The sequence below is a fragment of the Bufo bufo genome, chromosome 4 (assembly GCF_905171765.1).
Source record: "Bufo bufo chromosome 4, aBufBuf1.1, whole genome shotgun sequence".
Classification (NCBI taxonomy): Eukaryota; Metazoa; Chordata; class Amphibia; order Anura; family Bufonidae; genus Bufo; species Bufo bufo.
The window spans coordinates 178,180,501-178,199,971 of record NC_053392.1 but is presented as its reverse complement, the minus strand read 5'-3'; the positions used below and the strand labels follow the sequence as shown (position 1 = coordinate 178,199,971).

Here is a 19,471-nt window from a genome sequence, read left to right as displayed (position 1 = left end):
AACAGTTCCACAGATTGAAGCTGTGCGGCCGGTCTGTCTTCTCCTTCAAAGTTAGTATGGGCCATAATCCTGAGGCAAGAGGCTGGCAAACAGGCCCCTCCAAAACCCAGTGGTGAGGTTATTTTCGCCACACATCTCCTCCTCCCAGGGAAGACTAACCAGATACCTGACCTCACGCCGGTCGGTACCTGAGTTAGTCTGGCAGCCCACCCACAACCAAATACTGGAGCTGTTGAATTTGGTAGCCTGTCTCTGTCCAGTGAGTCCACCAAGGTTATGTTGGTAGCTGGTACTCCCGGTCTCTGTGTTGCTCCCTGGGTTGGAGTGGAGGTTGCTTTGTGGGCAGGGATCAGCGGTACTCTGCCCTGGTGCCAGCGCTACCACGGAAGAAGCCTGGTTGGAGCCTGGTTGTTGGAGGGGGAGACCGACTGTCTCCCCTTTGGCTAAACAGCCCTGTTGCTGGGGGACAGGACCGACTGTCCCTACCCCCTGTGCTGTAAGTGCAGAGACCACGGTCCCATCTGCACTGTTGTGGGGCTTACTGTCTCCCCCTGGTGCGTTAAGCTGCCGCTGGGGAGAGGGGGTAATGAGCTCCTCTCCCATACATACTTCCAGCCGCTGGGGAGGGCGAACAACCGTCTCTGCTCCCAATACAGTGTCCTGCTGCTGGGGAAAGGAGACTGGGGGACAGGACCGACTGTCGCTGCCCCCTGTAACTCAGCCTGCTGCTGGTGAATGGAGACTGGGCTACCAATTCTCTGCAGGACCGGTGGAGAAACCTCGGTCTCATCACCACCTGCACCCTGGGGTTCTTCCCAGTAAAATCCACAATATCTTCCCAGCTGAAGAGGTCCGGCTCTGGCTCTGTCACTCTGCTCTCCTGCTGAGCCTTCTCACTGGAGTGGAACAGCTGCTGGTAGCCCTGTTCCAGCTCCATCTCCCGGGTCACCAGGTGGACCAGGTCCTGCTCAATCTCATGAGTGTCGTCCCAGTCATACCTGCTCTCCCGCCACTCAAAGAGGTCCCTGAACCGGGCTTGTGTAGGGCTCCCAAACTCCAGCTCTGAAAAAGTCTCCCATAACAAGTCAGGACCATAAAACTCCTCTCCCTCTGGCTTGTCATGCTCAGCTGTCCTGGGTAGGTACTGTGCCCCATACCATCAGAGCGCCTGGTAGGCATCTTCCAGCCACAGCTCCTGCCATGCTAGGTGTTCCAATTTCTTTACCCATTCCTCCCGGGGCTGCTCTCCCAGGAAGGGCATCCGCAGGGCTACTCGCTTCTGCAACCGCTGGTCTTCCGTGGGGAGTCTTTCGTCCCGCATATACTCCACAATACCCAGTGCCTGGTACCAGATGCCTTTGTGGAATGCATCTCGGTCATCCATGACACCCTCATCGTACTCCACTGCTGTTTCCATTCTGATGCTGTCAGGGTCGCTGTACTAGGACATGCGTTGCCCTCGAATTGTAAAATCCATGGAATGGTGTCTCCTGTAGCTGTCCTTCTGGCTGTGGGAACGATCCCGCCGCTTGCCACCAATGTAACGGATCTCCTAGCACCCCGACCGGGTACCTCCGTCGATAGATGCTCCCAGTGCCTCCCGAGGACTCCAAGCACCCCACTCGACACCGATACCACCACAGGAACCAGGAACAGCCAGGGGAGTATACACGTATAGCAATCCCCATACATATGAGACGAGGCTCTATGTTGAATGTAAAACAGGAACTCCTTTACAGAGGGCTACCCGCCCGTATTTATGCAGGTCCCCATCTGGTGGACACTCCCCTAGGGGACCAGATGGAAGACTGGGACACAGGACAGATATGCAGCAATTCAGGATACACAGACACAATACATCCCCACAATGCATCATGGTTTCCTCCTCTCTCCCCTGGAGACAACCGAGGAGCAATTCAATTATCTCTCAAGACAAAGGGAAATCGCCAATACACATGTGGGGACAACAGGACAGAAATCACCATTTAAACATACAATGTCACAACCCTTACAATAAACACAGACATTTAACATATCCCCAGATAGCTCAAGTCTGAGTGCATATTATTAGGCGAATGGCACTCAGACTACACGAATACAATAAAATCGACATGGAGCCAAAGTCTTTAATTTCACGAACAGGCTCCATGGCATATCTATCTGGGTACCCTCACATAACATACAATACAATTCCAAAGACACCTCAAAACCCCACATTTACCCATAATGTATACATCCATGGATAGCTCTGATCTGGGTGAACAACATATCCAAAAATCACCCAGATCCGAGCAGGGATTCCCGAATTCCATGGAAGTCACATTTGGCCGACCGCAAGCATGGCTTTCCTGCCCAAAACAGTGCGGCCGGTCTGTCTTCTCCTTCAAAGTTAGTATGGGCCATAGTCCTGAGGCAAGAGCTTGGCAAACAGGCCCCTCCAAAACCCAGTGGCGAGGTTATTTTCGCCACAGTGCCTATCCTCTGGTATCCTTCCTAGAAACAGATGAATAAATTGTCAATTGGTGGTTACCATTCACCTTGTCAATAGGGGGACTGCTTGAACTGATCGTGCGTCATTAGACTGCGTAGGAAAAATCCTCATGAACAAGAGAAATGGTAACATCTACGGTAGTTGTCAATCTTTACTATTCCAGAAATAAGCAACGGCACAATTCCAAGACAAGATGTTCCAGAGTAGTCATTTACTGTGTAATAAAACTGACATGTTGGGAGAGCTGACAGATCCTCTGTAACGGCTTATATGAGTTCTTAAAATATAGAGGAACTGTTAGATTATCATGTAGCACCTGGTGAATAGTTGACACATTCAAGAATGCCGTTTACAGGCTAGGGCAGCGCTACAGCCAGCCCATTAGTGCTGGTGATGCCACCGGGCTCACTGCTAGGCGGAAGCCTCCGCCTAGCAGTCTTTATGGAAACCCCGATAAATCACCGGAACACCATAAAATGCCTTTGCCCTGTGCAATTCAGCGCAGGGCATAGGAGAGCATCAGAGCATGAAATGCTCCGATGCTCATAACAGGGGGCTGCCTGTCATCTCCAGGTATCTCCGGACAACCCCTTTAAATTGGTAAATTTAAAACTTCAAACTTTTTTGATATGTAATGAAACTCTGCTACTACTGTAAGTATTCACACTGTTGCTTATCAGTTACTTTAGGAACTCCGGGTGGGACAATGGGTCAATGCTTGCCTAGCGGTGTTCTCCCACAGTGGGGTAATTGACACTTCATCGTTCTGAGTGAGGGAGTAAGTATTTGATAATGCAATTAAACCCACCACTCAGAATGAGGGATGAATTCCTTCACGATTTCTTTGAATAATCCCCCTAACTGCTCATAAAATAACACTGCTGACTCCTGGGCATTAACCACGACACGCTGGAGCCTTTATAGGTAGACTGTGGTATCCAACATCTGCCAGGAATTCTAATCAGCAACCACAGCGCTTCCTACTAGCATCCCTATGCTCACAGGTATGACTGATAAGTTCCAATAACGACAAACTTAAGCGTTTCAATTAGACATCTTTCATCGGGGTCTAGAAAGGGTCCATTCACACGTCCGCAAAATGGGTCTGCATCCGTTCCGCAATTGTGCGGAACAGGTGCGGACCCATTCATTTTCATTAGGGCCGGAATGTGCTGTCCGCATCCGCATTTGCGGATCCGCACTACCTTTCCGCCAAAAAATAGAACATGTCCTATTCTTGTCTGCAATAGCAGACAAGAAAAGGCATTTTCTATGAGCGTGCCGATGATGTGCGGTCCGCAAAATGTGGAATGCACATTGCCTGTGTTCGTGTTTTGCGGATCCGCAAAACACATACGGACATGGACCCTTAGACTAATACAAGCATCACTGTGCAGTGCTATCTCAGTACTGATGCAAGGGAAATATCTAATTATACTGGAAAACCCCTCTAATTCTGGATATGGGAATGGTTGCTTGATGTTGTTTGAAGATACCATTGTAAAATGGTATCGTCTTCTTTAAACACTTCATTTTGATGTCTTGTAGCAGAATGAACGTTATGTAATAGGTGTTATGTTAATGAAAATCTGTTGGAATTGTTGACATGATAGATATTAATCTTCCTTACCGAGCATGGCCTGGAATATTTCTATAGACTAAGATCCCGATAGACTTCACCTGCAGCTACTGCCTGTTTTCGGTCACTGGCTTTTGGCTAATCTCCCATGAGACGCTTCTCTTCTTAATCCTCCCCATGTTAAACAGGAAGGTTTATTTTTACATTCATTCCCCAGTCTTGAACTATAATTAAAGTGAACTCACACCAAGTATGTTCTGAGAGGAAACAGTATTCAGATAGATAACAAAGCCTGAGCTGCTTGGAGAGTAAGAAAATTCATAGTATAAAACATGAAAGTTTAAAGGGTTTCTACCACTTCGTTTTCACCTAATTAGCCTTCAGACACTAGCGATCCGCTAGTGTCTGCTCTATCAAACCATCCTAATATAAGAGCTTATTGTCCTGCCGTTTCGCAAAAAAACGAACTTATATAGATATGCTAATGAGCCTCTAGAGGCTCGGTCTACCTTCACAAAGCGTCCCTCCAGCCCGCCCATCTCCTCCGGAATGCGATCCTCCCCGTGCGCGTCTTTTTTTTCGGTGCATGCGCAGTGAATGTCTGACCGCTTTCAGCACAGACATCTCCACTGCGCCTGTTCCTCGGAGCACTATGACGTCATCGGCGCATGCGCAGTGGAGATGTCTGAGCAGGGAAGCGGTCAGACATTCACTGTGCATGTGCCGAATACAGACGCGCACGGGGAGGATCGCATTCCGGAGGAGATGGGCGGGCTGGAGGGACGCGCTGGGCGGCGGCAGTTTGTGAAGGTAGACCGAGCCTCTAGGTGCTAATGACGCCCCCATAGCACCTAGAGGCTCATTAGCATATCTATATAAGTTAGTTTTTTAGCGAAACGGCAGGACAATAAGCTGTTATATTAGGATGGTTTGATAGAGCAGACACTAGCGGATCGCTAGTGTCTGAAAGCTAATTAGGTGAAAACAAAGTGGTAGAAACCCTTTAAAGGGATTTTCTGGGATTTAAATATTTATGTCCTAACGGGATAGGTCACCAAGTTATGATCTTCCCCGGCCTGTTACTTCACATCCATCCATCACACAGCCATTTTGTAGATGATTCCCATTCAGGTAAATGGGATTGAGCTGCAATACCAAGCCCAGCCTGTAGGCGATGTACTGCGCTGTGCTTGGGGTAGTATGAAGAGGCAGTGGTCCTTTCAAACAGCTAGGCACTGGCAGGCCCCCCAACCATCAGATTTTAATGACCTATCCTGACCTTTGACCTTCAAGAATAAGATGTAGTCTATGTAAGTAGCACACTGTAATCCTTCACACTACTTTCATAGATTTTGCATTTGACAGAGCAATGAACAGTATTTTGGATCAATGTTCAAGAAGACCCAGTGAATCCTAACAGATCCCAATGACTTATGCTCACTTTCAAAAATTATGGAGCCCAACAGAACATAAGGCCGAACAAATGTGAACACAGCTATAAAGATCACTTTCCCAAAACTATTTGCCTTCCCTTATTTAGCACTGTTATGACAAGGTACAGTACACGTGCTCAGCAGGGTCAAAATGGTCATGTTACGGGTAAGGCTACTTTCACACTAGCGTTTTTACTGGATCTGGCAGGGTTCAGCAAAAACGCTTCCGTTACTTATAATGCAACCATCTGCATCCGTTATGAATGGATCCGGTTGTATTATCTGTAACATAATGGTCCAAAACACCTTCCCATAAATCTAAAATATACCTTTTAATAGTCATTTAAAAATAACCTCAAACCCGGCTCAGATCCCAAGGATCAGGACAACAAATACATATACAATATACAACAAGTATGCTAGCTATCTCAGAACCAAAGGTACTTCATGGTTACTCACGGTTAGCTGAAATAACACAATATCCTTTCTTTAAGGGTAGGAGCGGGACTCATCCACAAGTGTTGAGCAGGAACTTGGATGTTGAGCAGGAACTTGTAGGTAGTACAATTAGTGGTAATACAAGGTTAATATCTTAAGTACATCGATGGATGAAAAACCTAATATTTCCCTGTATGTCCCTTACTATATCTAAGCCCAGAGACACCCCTTAAAGGTAGGGGTTCCCTGTCCTCGTACCTAATCTGATAACCCCTATAATCCCCTACCCTATATTGAAGGAAAACAGCTGAGTACATATAAGCATACCATAAGAGATTCTCAATAATAACTGTAATAAATTAAACAAACAGATAGAATTAGCATTAACACTTAAGAGTGACCCTGACTTCAATAGAAGGGAGGCCACTTCCAAACACTTCCAAACACAATTGAAAGAAAGAAAACACAGACAGTTTATTACTGACCTGATTACCTTTAGAGAGAAAAGAGCTTTTGACTTTCTTAAAGAGAAATCAGAGATTAAGGGTACTGAGGACTCTAGTACTGACATAGACTCCTCCGACACAGAGAGGCTTACTAGGATGAAGGCAACTAATAGAGGACGTAATAGGGGTGGTTTTCGGCCGAGAGGAGGAAGGGGATGGCAAAGAAGTGGCAGGGGATATGACTCTTCCTCATCGGAAACTGTTGTTGCTGGTGGCGGGGGATGGGGGGGCATCGATGGGTTTTTTAGAGAAAGGAGGGGAGGACCAAGTAGGCCCACCCTATCATTTGAGGGACAGAGATCCCACACAGAAGGAAGAAAAATGCAAATGAATGAAAAATGTATCATTAATCTCACAGATAAAATCCTGATATCTTGTGAGCTAGAGGTCCTTTCTAAAGGACTATCTTTTGTACCGACTGTGAATTTTGATACATTCTCATGGATAAAAGATCTAAGCCTCTTCACACGAAAATTAAGATGGCATAAGTTCTATAAAAATAATGATAGGGAGGAATGTACCAGACTTGGTATCCCGATGGATTGTCTAAAAGACACGAGACTCCTCTTATCTCTAAATGAAGGACTAACCCAGATGGTTTGGGTCCCTTCACGGATTTGCGTCCCAAAAGTAATAAGATGCCCCTCCCCACAAGAGAATTCAGCAATTGATATCTTCTCTAAATTAGTAACCCAAGAAATAAAGAAAATACGACCACAGAAAGATCAGAAATTTAATCTCACAAGGGGAGAGAGGGATGCTCTATCTGAACTACAGAGGGATAATAACATCATTGTGAAACCTGCAGATAAGGGGGGAAATATAGTAATAATGAATCATACTCTATATAGTGGGATGTGTAGCTCCCTCCTGAATGATGCTGAATGTTATGGTCGTCTACAGGGCGATCCCTCTGATATGTTTATAGATGAGCTTAATCGGATCCTCCTGGAAGCCTTTGAAGAAAAATTTATCTTCCTGGAGGAGTTCAAATTTATGACTCCAAAAAACCCCCAAACTCCAATTTTCTATGCACTCCCGAAAATCCATAAGGGAACAGACCCATTAAAAGGAAGACCAATAGTGTCAGGGGTAGACTCATTCTCTCAAAACACGAGTATCTACATTGATAAAGTCCTGAGACCTTTCGTCTCTGCGTTGCCCTCCTACATCAGGGACACAACGGATTCTATTGATGTTGAGGCCCTCTATAGTGGTATTTTCCTTCCTGGAGACTAGGGGCATTCAATATAGGGCCCATAACTCCTTCATTCTGTCCATCCTTAGGTTCGTGCTTACCCATAATTTTTTCTTGTTTAAAAATGTGTTTTACCACCAGCTCAGGGGCACTGCTATGGGTAGCCCCTGTGCACCCACTTACGCAAATTTGCTCCTGGGCTGGTGGGAGGACCGTCTCGTTTTTAGTGACGTGGAGGAGCCCTGGACCACCCACATTATCTTCTGGGGAAGATATATTGATGATATCTTTATATTGTGGGATGGTCCAGAGGTCTCCTTCAGGTCATTTGTCACGTCACTAAATCAAAATCCAATTGGATTGAGATTCACCTGTGAGATTAGTAGCAAGGAAATTTCGTTCCTGGATGTGAAAATTTCAAAAAGGGAGGGTATGTTGTGCACTGAAACCTCCAGGAAGCCCATGGCCACTAACAGCCTCTTGCACTGGGAGAGTTTTCATCAAACCCAGTCAAGAATGGTATACCGAAGGGCCAGTATATTCAAATTAGAAGGAACTGTACAAATACGTTGACCTTTGTTACGCAATCAAGGGACTTAAGAGACAGGTTTTTGAGCAGAGGATACCCGGATGAGACACTTAAAAAAGCTTTTAGACATTCCATGGCCACAGACAGAAATTGTTTCCTGGGCCCCCAGAAAAAAGAAAAATTACAGGACAAGGTAATAACAGTGATCGGTACATTTGATAATTCCCATGAGAGGATTTTTGAAATCCTTAAGAGACATTGGGGTATCCTACGTACTGATAGGGACCTTATTGATGTAATCACACAAAGACCAGGTATCACCTTTAGAAGGGGGAAATCCATCAGGGACCAATTAGTACATAGTTTATATACTACACCTAGAACTGAAGGAACGTGGCTTGAAAGAAAACCGCTAGGAATGTTTAGATGCAGTGGTTGTATTGCTTGTCCATTTATTACCACATCCAAGACATTTAGGAGTATCTCAACGGGGAGAGTCTTCGAAATGAGGGACTTTGGCAACTGTAGGACGTGTGGAGTGGTTTATCTGATTACTTGCCAATGCCCCATGAACTACGTGGGGAAGACAAAGAGGGAATTGAGGAGGAGAGTTGGGGAATATCTGGGAGACATTAAACATGGACGGGATAAACCGGTGGCAAACCATGTCCATGAGTTTCATGGGGGGAATGCCAACTCCCTAGGTTTTCAGATCATCGAGGTAATCCCATCCTCACCACGAAAGGGTGACTGGGATAGAAGAATTTTACAAAAAGAATGTCAATGGATCTACAGACTTAAGACATCTAGTCCTAACGGCTTAAATGAACAACTATAATTTGGCTGTTTCTTGTAGGACCCAGATGTTCTCTCTCTCCTCCTCTTCCCCTTCTATTACGGATATGTATCTCTCCTTTCATTCTCTGATTCCCCCCCCCCCCCCTCTCCTCTTGACTTCCAGCTTCTAATGGGGGTTCTATACATATTATTGATATCCATGCCACGCAGTTTTATATTGGATCGCAAGAGATCTATGACTATATAATAAAGCCACAGTAGTGTCATCCTTATCATATATGGATGTCCTTATTGTGGTATGTTTTGTGGGCAATTATATTAATTTAGATGTCTCTTTAGCTGGATATACTGTTTGTCTTTCTGGCCTCATCCAAAATTCTCTCCCCTCCCTCCCTCGACCTGGTTTATTGACACGCCCCATTTCCTACTTAGGCTTCCATCCAATTGTGCCCTCGTCGCCTGCAGATTTATGAAGTTCTGAAATATGCTGTGCATAAATAAGATTTATAATTATTACAATCATAGGGAGCTGTATACACAATGTTTTGGATGCGTGTATATCTTGAGGTACTCGGTTTCACCTGTCAGAATCCGTATGATGGAACGCATAAGCAAGTATTAAATGATGAGGAAACTTCACCTTCGGTCTGTGGAACGCATGGAGGTGACGTGACTTCCAGCTTCCGAGCCCGGCGGTGACTTGACTTCCGCTCTGTGGAATGCATGTGCGTCCCAGAGCAGTATCCGGAACTGAAGGGCTCCAGTAATTTACATCATATCCGCCCCGGGACGCCGTTACATTACTTCACTTCCGCTCTGTGGAACGCATATGCGTGCAGCGAATGTTCTTATAATCATAGGTATCTTTTTATTATAGAACTTGGCTTAACATCAATATGGACAAGATTAACTGCAGGTAGTCGTATTGTTATGTGGAGTAGTGAAAGGCAAATTATTTGAGGAGTAGATAGTATGGGCGTGTAAGTGGGAGGGGTGAGATATGGGAGGACAGTATTTAAGGCGCCAGTTTTGGAACTGGCATTGAGACACCTGACATCCCAAGCCTGCATCCTGGCTTTATTCTCCTAGAGGGCCTTGATTGAGGGGCACTAAATGATAGTCTCCTCTGTGAGACTGATGGTTAAGTGTTATCTTTCCCCTGACGAACCGGTCGAGATCTATGCCGACTGGGGAAACGCAGCGTCGGGAAATTGTGTTGTTTGTCATTCTGTTTGTCCGCTTATGGTATGCTTATACACTCACCTAAAGAATTATTAGGAACACCATACTAATACGGTGTTGGACCCCCTTTTGCCTTCAGAACTGCCTTAATTCTACGTGGCATTGATTCCACAAGGTGCTGATAGCATTCTTTAGAAATGTTGGCCCATATTGATAGGATAGCATCTTGCAGTTGATGGAGATTTGAGGGATGCACATCCAGGGCACGAAGCTCCCGTTCCACCACATCCCAAAGATGCTCTATTGGGTTGAGATCTGGTGACTGTGGGGGCCATTTTAGTACAGTGAACTCATTGTCATGTTCAAGAAACCAATTTGAAATGATTTGAGCTTTGTGACATGGTTCATTATCCTGCTGGAAGTAGCCATCAGAGGATGGGTACATGGTGGTCATGAAGGGATGGACATGGTCAGAAACAATGCTCAGGTAGCCCGTGGCATTTAAACAATGCCCAATTGGCACTAAGGGGCCTAAAGTGTGCCCAGAAAACATCCCCCACACCATTACACCACCACCACCAGCCTGCACAGTGGTAACAAGGCATGATGGATACATGTTCTCATTCTATTTACGCCAAATTTGGACTCTACCATTTGAATGTCTCAACAGAAATCGAGACTCATCAGACCAGGCAACATTTTTCCAGTCTTCAACAGTCCAATTTTGGTGAGCTCGTGCAAATTGTAGCCTCTTTTTCCTATTTGTAGTGGAGATGAGTGGTACCCGGTGGGGTCTTCTGCTGTTGTAGCCCATCCGCCTCAAGGTTGTGCGTGTTGTGGCTTCACAAATGCTTTGCTGCATACCTCGGTTGTAATGAGTGGTTATTTCAGTCAACGTTGCTCTTCTATCAGCTTGAATCAGTCGGCCCATTCTCCTCTGACCTCTAGCATCCACAAGGCATTTTCGCCCACAGGACTGCCGCATACTGGATGTTTTTCCCTTTTCACACCATTCTTTGTAAACCCTAGAAATACAGTGGGATGCGAAAGTTTGGGCAACCTTGTTAATCGTCATGATTTTCCTATATAAATCGTTGGTTGTTACGATAAAAAATGTCAGTTAAATATATCATATAGGAGATACACACAGTGATATTTGAGAAGTGAAATGAAGTTTATTGGATTTACAGAAAGTGTGCTATAATTGTTTAAACAAAATTAGGCAGGTGCATAAATTTGGGCACTGTTGTCATTTTATTGATTCCAAAACCTTTAGAACTAATTATTGGAACTCAAATTGGCTTGGTAAGCTCAGTGACCCCTGACCTACATACACAGGTGAATCCAATTATGAGAAAGAGTTTTTAAGGGGGTCAATTGTAAGTTTCCCTCCTCTTTTAATTTTCTATGTAGAGTAGCAACATGGGGGTCTCAAAACAACTCTCAAATGACCTGAAGACAAAGATTGTTCACCATCATGGTTTAGGGGAAGGATACAGAAAGCTGTCTCAGAGATTTCACCTGTCTGTTTCCACAGTTAGGAACATATTGAGGAAATGGAAGACCACAGGCTCAGTTCAAGTTAAGGTTCGAAGTGGCAGACCAAGAAAAATCTCGGATAGACAGAAGCGATGAATGGTGAGAACAGTCAGAGTTAACCCACAGACCAGCACCAAAGACCTACAACATCATCTTGCTGCAGATGGAGTCACTGTGCATCGTTCAACCATTCGGCGCACTTTACACAAGGAGAAGCTGTATGCGAGAGTGATGCAGAGGAAGCCTTTTCTCCGCCCACAGCACAAAAAGTGGCGCTTGAGGTGGGCTAAAGCACATTTGGACAAGCCAGCTTCATTTTGGAATAAGGTGCTGTGGACTGATGAAACTAAAATTGAGTTATTTGGCTATAACAAGGGGCGTTATGCATGGAGGAAAAAGAACACAGCATTCCAAGAAAAACACCTGCTACCTACAGTAAAATATGGTGGTGGTTCCATCATGCTGTGGGGCTGTGTGGTCAGTGCAGGGACTGGGAATCTTGTCAAAGTTGAGGGACGCATGGATTCCACTCAGTATCAGCAGATTCTGGCGACCAATGTCCAGGAATCAGTGACAAAGCTGAAGCTGCGCCGGGGCTGGATCTTTCAACAAGACAACGACCCTAAACACTGCTCAAAATCCACTAAGGCATTTATGCAGAGGAACAAGTACAACGTTCTGGAATGGCCATCTCAGTCCCCAGACCTGAATATAATTGAAAATCTGTGGTGTGACTTAAAGAGAGCTGTCCATGCTCGGAAGCCATCAAACCTGAATGACCTAAAGATGTTTTGTAAAGAGGAATGGTCCAAAATACCTTCAACCAGAATCCAGACTCTCATTGGAACCTACACGAAGCGTTTAGAGGCTGTAATTTCTGCAAAAGGAGGATCTACTAAATATTGATTTCATTTCTTTTTTGTGGTGCCCAAATTTATGCACCTGCCTAATTTTGTTTAAACAATTATAGCACACTTTCTGTAAATCCAATAAACTTTATTTCACTTCTCAAATATCACTGTGTGTGTTTCCTATATGATATATTTAACTGACATTTTCTATCGTAACAACCAATGATTTATACAGGAAAATCATGACGATTAACAAGGTTGCCCAAACTTTCGCATCCCACTGTAGTTGTGCGTGAAAATCCCAGTAACTGAGCAGATTGTGAAATACTCAGACCGGCCCGTCTGGCACCAACAACCATGCCACGCTCAAAATTGCTTAAATCACCTTTCTTTCCCATTCTGACATTCAGTTTGGAGTTCAGGAGATTGTCTTGACCAGGACCACCCCCTAAATCCATTGAAGCAACTGCCATGTGATTGGTTGACTAGATAATTGCATTAATGAGAAATAGAACAGGTGTTCCTAATAATTCTTTAGGTGAGTGTATGTACTCAGCTGTTTTCCTTCAATATAGGGCAGGGATCAGCAACCTCCGGCACTCCAGCTGTTCAGAAACTACAACTCCCAGAATGCTTCATTCGCTTCTAAGGGAGTTAAAAGCGCAGCCGAGTATGTTTGCATGCTGGGAGTTGTAGTTCCACAGCAGCTGGAGTGCCGAAGGTTGCTGATCCCTGATATAGGGTATGGGATTATAGGGGTTATTAGATTAGGTACGAGGACAGGGAACCCCTACCTTTAAGGGGTGTCCCTGGGCTTAGATATAGTAAGGGACATACAGGGAAATATTAGGTCTTTCATCCATCGATGTACTTAAGATATTAACCTTGTATTACCACTGATTGTACTACCTACAAGTTCCTGCTCAACATCCAAGTTCCTGCTCAACACCCGTGGATAAGGTCCCCCTCCTACCCTTAGGCCGAATGCACATGGCCGTGTTCCGCGGCCGAGAGCGGTCCGTGGTAACCCGGCCGGGATTCCTGCTGACAGCAGGAGTGCACGGCGTCATTGGTTGCTATGACGCCGTGCGATTCATGCTGCCGCTGCTGTACAGTGATGCACTGGTATGATCTATACGAGTGTATCACTGTACAGCAGCGGCGGCATGAAGCGCACGGCGTCATAGCTTGAGGTTATTTTTAAATGACTATTAAAAGGTATATTTTAGATTTATGGGTAGGTGTTTTGGACCATTATTGACGTTTACTTCCCTGGTTGATATTTGCTGCTGAGGCGGTTTTTGTGTTAGAATTTATCTGTAACACAGCCAAGACGGATCCGTCATGAACTCCACTGAAAGTCAATGGGGGACGGATCCGTTTTCTATTGTGTCAGAGAAAACTGATCCGTCCCCATTCACTTGCATTGTGGGTCATTGCTCCGCATCCTAGGACGAAAAGCAAACCGCAGCATGCTGAAAACGGAACGGAATGAGTTTTGAAGCATTCCGTTCTGTTCAGTTACGTTTTGTCCTCATTGACAATGAATGGGGACAAAACTGAAGCATTTTTTTCCGGTATTAAGCCCCTATGACACGGATCCCAATATCGGAAAACTAAAACGCTAGTGTGAAAGTAGCCTGAGATTAAAGGGGGTGCCCCAACATCACATGTCATATTCTTTATTACAAACTATAAATCTCAAGCATATTTGCGATTTACATGGTATCAAAATAATAATCCAGAAATAGCTTTCTGAGGGCACAAAGACATTTTATTAGCTCTTCTGCTGTGAACACAGGGAAGAAAAGTGTTCTGTTGTGAACTGGCATTGGGTGCACTCTGACCACTGGGTGGCGCCATCTTATGTAAGTGAATTTCATAACTACTCACTGTACCGTTTTTGTAAGAGCATGTTAATGGCAATGTGCCTAGTCTATACACAAAGAATATGACATGTAACGGTGGGACAACCCCTTTAAGACCACACTATCCCAATGCCAAACTAACCAATGGGTATTTTCGAGTAGGTCTTCTTGTACTTACTTGGGAACATAGCTTTGTTTCTATTTGATTAGCCTGCAGCTTAATAAATATGTTTCTGAATATCTTCTCGTAATATACTGTACTATTACTATGTGTTTTAGGGTGGATTTGGTTAACATTTGATAAACAAGCTTGCAAATACAATTCAGGGCAATTTTACTGTTGACCGTAATTAGGGTTAGGGAAGCAGAACTGTGATTGGTCTGTGAGGCAGTTCTGATATATAAGGTCTACAGTCCCTACAGCACGGTGTCCTCACACAAGTTCTAGCACAATAACAGTGGTGCTGCCTATAACCTAGTGCTGACAGTAAATGAATATAGTGATTTCATTGGTTGCTGATTTTTTTGTCTAAGGCCTCTTGCACACTAACTTTTTTTTTTCCGTTTCCGTTCCGTTTTTTTTGCGTTCAGTATACGGTCCGTATACAGAACCATTTATTTCAATGGGTCCGCAAAAAAAACGTCATGTACTCCGTATGCATTCCGTTTCTGTATTTCCGTTTCTCCGTTCCGTTCAAAGATAAAACATGTCCGATTAGTGCCCACAAATCTCGTTCCGTGGCTCCATTCAAGTCAATGGGGCTGTAAAAAAACGGATACGGAATGCATCCGTATCCGTTCCGTTTTTGCGGAACCATCTATAGAAAATTTTATGCCCAGCCCAATTTTTCTATGTAATTACTATATACTGTATATGCCATGCTTTCGTTTCCGTTTGCAATCCACAAAAAACGGAAACCAAACGGAAAAATGGAACAGCAAAACCGAACGGAAGTGGAAACACTACTGAAGCAAAAAAAAAACGAAAAATGGATCCGTTTAAAGCAGACCGCAAAATACAGAAAAAGCCATATGGTCATGTGCAAGAGGCCTGAGACAGGACACAAGAACGCACAATCTATACCAGGAGCGCCATTCCCTGTCAATTATATATGGAATCTAGATAAAGAACACTTACTTTCCAGCTGCATAGACCTCTGCCGTGTCAAAGAGGTTTACTCCATTGTCATATGCAATGGTCATGAGCTGCTCAGCCACCTAAGGAATTCAAAAAAATCTTATGAATGAATATACTGTATGTTGCACAGAGAAATAATTTAGAGTCAGGGGATGGCCACACCATCAGGTTTCCTGGTGCAGTTTTGGAAGCCAAAATAAGGAGTTGATCATAAAAAAGAGAAAGTATAAAGGACAAATACAACTTCTCCTCTTCTTTGAATTACCTCCAGGGTTTGTCTTCTAAAACTGCATCAGGAAACCTGACCATGTGGCCGTACTCTTAAAGGGAGTCTGCTACCACAAGTTGCCCTTATAGACTGCCTACATAGCACTGTAGCATAACTATAGATCAGTCAAACGGTACCTTTGTCTTTTTGTTTGGATGTTCACCAGGGGCAAAAACTGAGTTTTTTCATATGTAAATAAAGGCTCGCCAGTGCCCAAGGAAGGCATTTGGGCTGTAAGTGCCCAGGCCTCTCTTCCTTCTTCTCACATAACCCCTCCCCAGCCTGTTGCTTGGCCCGCCCTGTAAGCCTCTTACGTCATCCAGTGTATTGGCTGAGATCCCACCGGCGCATGCGCACTGTGATGACCATTGTGGGCAGCAGCATCGTTCCGTGCAGTGCGCATGCGCATACGGGTTATGTGAGAAGAAGGAAGAGTGGCTTGGGCACTTACAGCCCGAATGCCACCCCTGAGCACTTGCGAACCCTCATTTACATATGAATAAAACTCAGTTTTTGCTCCTGGTGAACATCCAAACAAAAAGACAAAGGTACCATTTGACTGATCTATAGTTATGTTACATTGCTATGTAAGCAGTCTATAAGGGCAACTTGTGGTAGCACACTCCCTTTAAAATAGCTATATGTTGCCCTTAAAGAGGTTGTGTCACTTCAGCAAATGGCATTTATCATGTAGAGAAAGTTAATACAAGGCACTTACTAATGTATTGTGATTGTCCATATGGCTTTCTTTGCTGGCTGGATTCATTTTTGCATCACATTATGCACTGTTCATTTCCATGGTTATGACCACCCTGTAATCCAGCAGCGCTGCCCGTTCTTGCACACTGTAGGAAAAAGTGCCGGCCTCTCTAGTGTTCAGGACTAGAGATGAGAGAATCGAAGTTGACAAAGTGTAATTCGATCCGAATATCATGAAAAATTCGATTCGCACCGAAGCCGAATTTCCTCACTCTTTGTGGTAATGAATTTAATTTTTTCCTAAAATGGCTGCTGCACGTGTTAGGACATGGAGCAAAGAACTCTGGGAACGAGGGATCACCCACAATGCCATGCATGCAGCCAATCAGCAGCCAGACAGCCCTGTGATGTAACAGCCCTATAAATACCCTCAGCCATCTTGGATTCTGCCATTTCCAGTGTGCTTAGTGCAGGGAGAGACGTCAGCAGGCGCTAGGGACAGTGCTAGGAAGAGGATAAGGAGGCATTATCCACGCTATAAAAGGAGAACAGGGTGCAATAGGAGAGTGTACAACCTGGGTAATAGGAGCGATTCTATTACACCTTGCTGCAATAATTGGGGATCCAAATTGCAGTTATACTGCTGCTTTTAGGTTGTTCGCACTATATGATACATCACTAATTCCAGCAAACCTTGCTTGTTATTGGGGTGCAAATTCTGTGTGACACAGCCATTTACGGGGTGCATTAATAGGAAAGATACATACGCCCTATTAGCCATTCTGTGTTGATTTTACATTGTTTAACTTTTTTTGAGGGTGTATTATTAGGGGAAAAAAAGGGAAAAATATATGAAGTTACATTGTACTACAGCCATTTATGGGGTGTATTAATAGGAAAGATACGTATGTCCTATTAGCTGTTTTGCGTTGATTTTACATTGTTTTACCCTTTTTTGGGGGCGGGGTGTATTAATAGGGAAAAAAATGGAAAAAATACATGTCATGAGGGCCATTCAGCGGTGAAGTTACATTGTACTACAGCCATTTACGTGGTGTATTAAAAGGAAATATACGTACAGCCCATTAGCCATTCTGCTGTGAATTGTGATTGTTATATTTCTTTTTTTGGGGTGTATTAATAAGAAAAAGAATACTTCTTAATGGCCATTCTGCGGTGAATTGTGCTAATTTTTTTTTTGAGGGGGGGAGTTCATTAATCAGAAAAAAAAAATATATGTCCTAATTGCCGTTCAGCGATGAAGTTAAATTGTACTACAGCCATTTACGTACTGTATTAATAGGAAATATACGTACGTCCCATTAGCCGCTCTGTGGTGAATTGTGATTGTTATTTTTCTTTTTGGGGGGGGGGGGATTTATTAATCAGAAAAAATATATATGTCTTAATTGCAGTTCATTGGTGAAGTTACATTGTACTACACCCTTTTTTGGGGGGTATTATTTTAATTTTAATTTAATTCTTTTATTATACAGTATGTCAGATAGACAGGTGACAGGCCCTTTAAAGGGAACAGGCATTGGCCAAAATGTTTCTGTCGCAGGCAGCAGAAGAAGTGGGGGTGGCAGCAGGAGTCGCAGCGAGAGGCCTGAACTCCTGGTGTCATCTAGTGGTCGTGTCTTGATCAGCAACCCAGAGTTGCTTGAATGGTTGACTTGTTCTTCGACTTCATGGCATCAGACACCCCCAGCCAAGAGTCGGTGGGTTCCTCTGAAACAACGCTTAGTTGGCATGGCCCGGGAGTAGGCCCTGTGCCCCCACCTGTCATGAACCTTCCTCTGTAATTTTCAGTTCCCTCAGCGTGAGAAGTATTATATGCCGTAGGCTCGGCTCAACTTTCCAGAGAGGACAAGCTACTAGAGGAAAGTTAGCAGCTACTCTCCAGCCAAGATCTGGAGGAGACATCCGCCACTTCCTCTGGTAGGCGGGCAAGTAGTGATGATGAGAGTCGCTTGGAAGCAGGTGTTGCGAGCGGTCAGGCTCCTGGCCCTGAGATCCTTGAGGGGGGTATCAGTGACATGCATACAGTAGTGGATGATGATGATGTAGATGATCACACTTGGGAGCCGGGTGAAGAAGGGGCTTCATCATAATCATCAGGAGAAGAGGGTGGCAGCTTGCGCGTGAGGAAGCGGCAGAGCCAGCAGGGTGGTAGCGTGGCTGTGAGTCAGGAGGGTGGCAGCAGTGGGAGGTCAGGAGCCAAATATGCATGAGTAGACCACCTGTTTCGCAGGAGCCTACCGGCCCGGAAAGTAGCTGTGCAAGGGTTCACGGAGGCAGCGGTAGCAGGCAGTCAGTGCAGTCTTGAGGGGAAAATGCCATACTCGGAGGTGTGGCAATCTTTTGTTAGGTTAGGCCGCCGGAGGATATGAACATGGCCATTTGCAGAATTTGCGGGCAAAAGGTGAAGCGTGGCCAGGGTGCCAATGTTGGCACCACAGCCCTGTGTCAACACATGCAGCATTACCATAAAGTGGCCTGGTAGAACCGTGGCTCTGATGTGGTGGTCCAGCTGCATCACCCAGTGGCACGCACCCAATTTCATGCAGTCAAGGCTCCACCACCTCAGTCAAAGGGAGCTGTCTGTCCTTTTCATCATCTGCTGGTCCTGATGCTCCTGCTCGTCTGCTCGTCTTCAGTTATTCCGTCAGCAATCGATCACCGAAGCGATTGCCAAGAGACAATAGTATGCGTGCACTCATCTAACGGCGCAGAAGATGAACGTGCTTCTGGCCAAGTTGCTGGTGCTGTAGTCCCTTTCTTTCCAAGTGGTGAACTCTGACCCTTTCAGAGAACTGATGGCTTGTGCTGAGCCAAGGTGGAGAGTCCCAAGCCGTCATTTCTTTGCCAAAAAGGCAGTACCAGCCCTGCACACATATGTAGAACAGAAGGTGGGCCAGTCCTTGAGCCTGTCGGTGTCTGCCAAAGTGCAT

General features: G+C 44.9%; 1 protein-coding gene across 2 annotated transcripts in view; it reads right to left on the bottom strand.

Annotated features, from left to right (window-relative positions):
• The window catches only part of KCNAB1 (potassium voltage-gated channel subfamily A member regulatory beta subunit 1), a 393,898-nt gene that overhangs the window by 60,201 nt on the left and 314,226 nt on the right, over positions 1-19,471 (bottom strand). For both annotated transcript variants that reach the window (XM_040428136.1, XM_040428137.1), the window contains exon 4: positions 15,551-15,630. In XM_040428136.1, the coding sequence (XP_040284070.1) occupies positions 15,551-15,630 (80 nt within the window). The remainder of the gene's footprint in view (positions 1-15,550; positions 15,631-19,471) is intronic.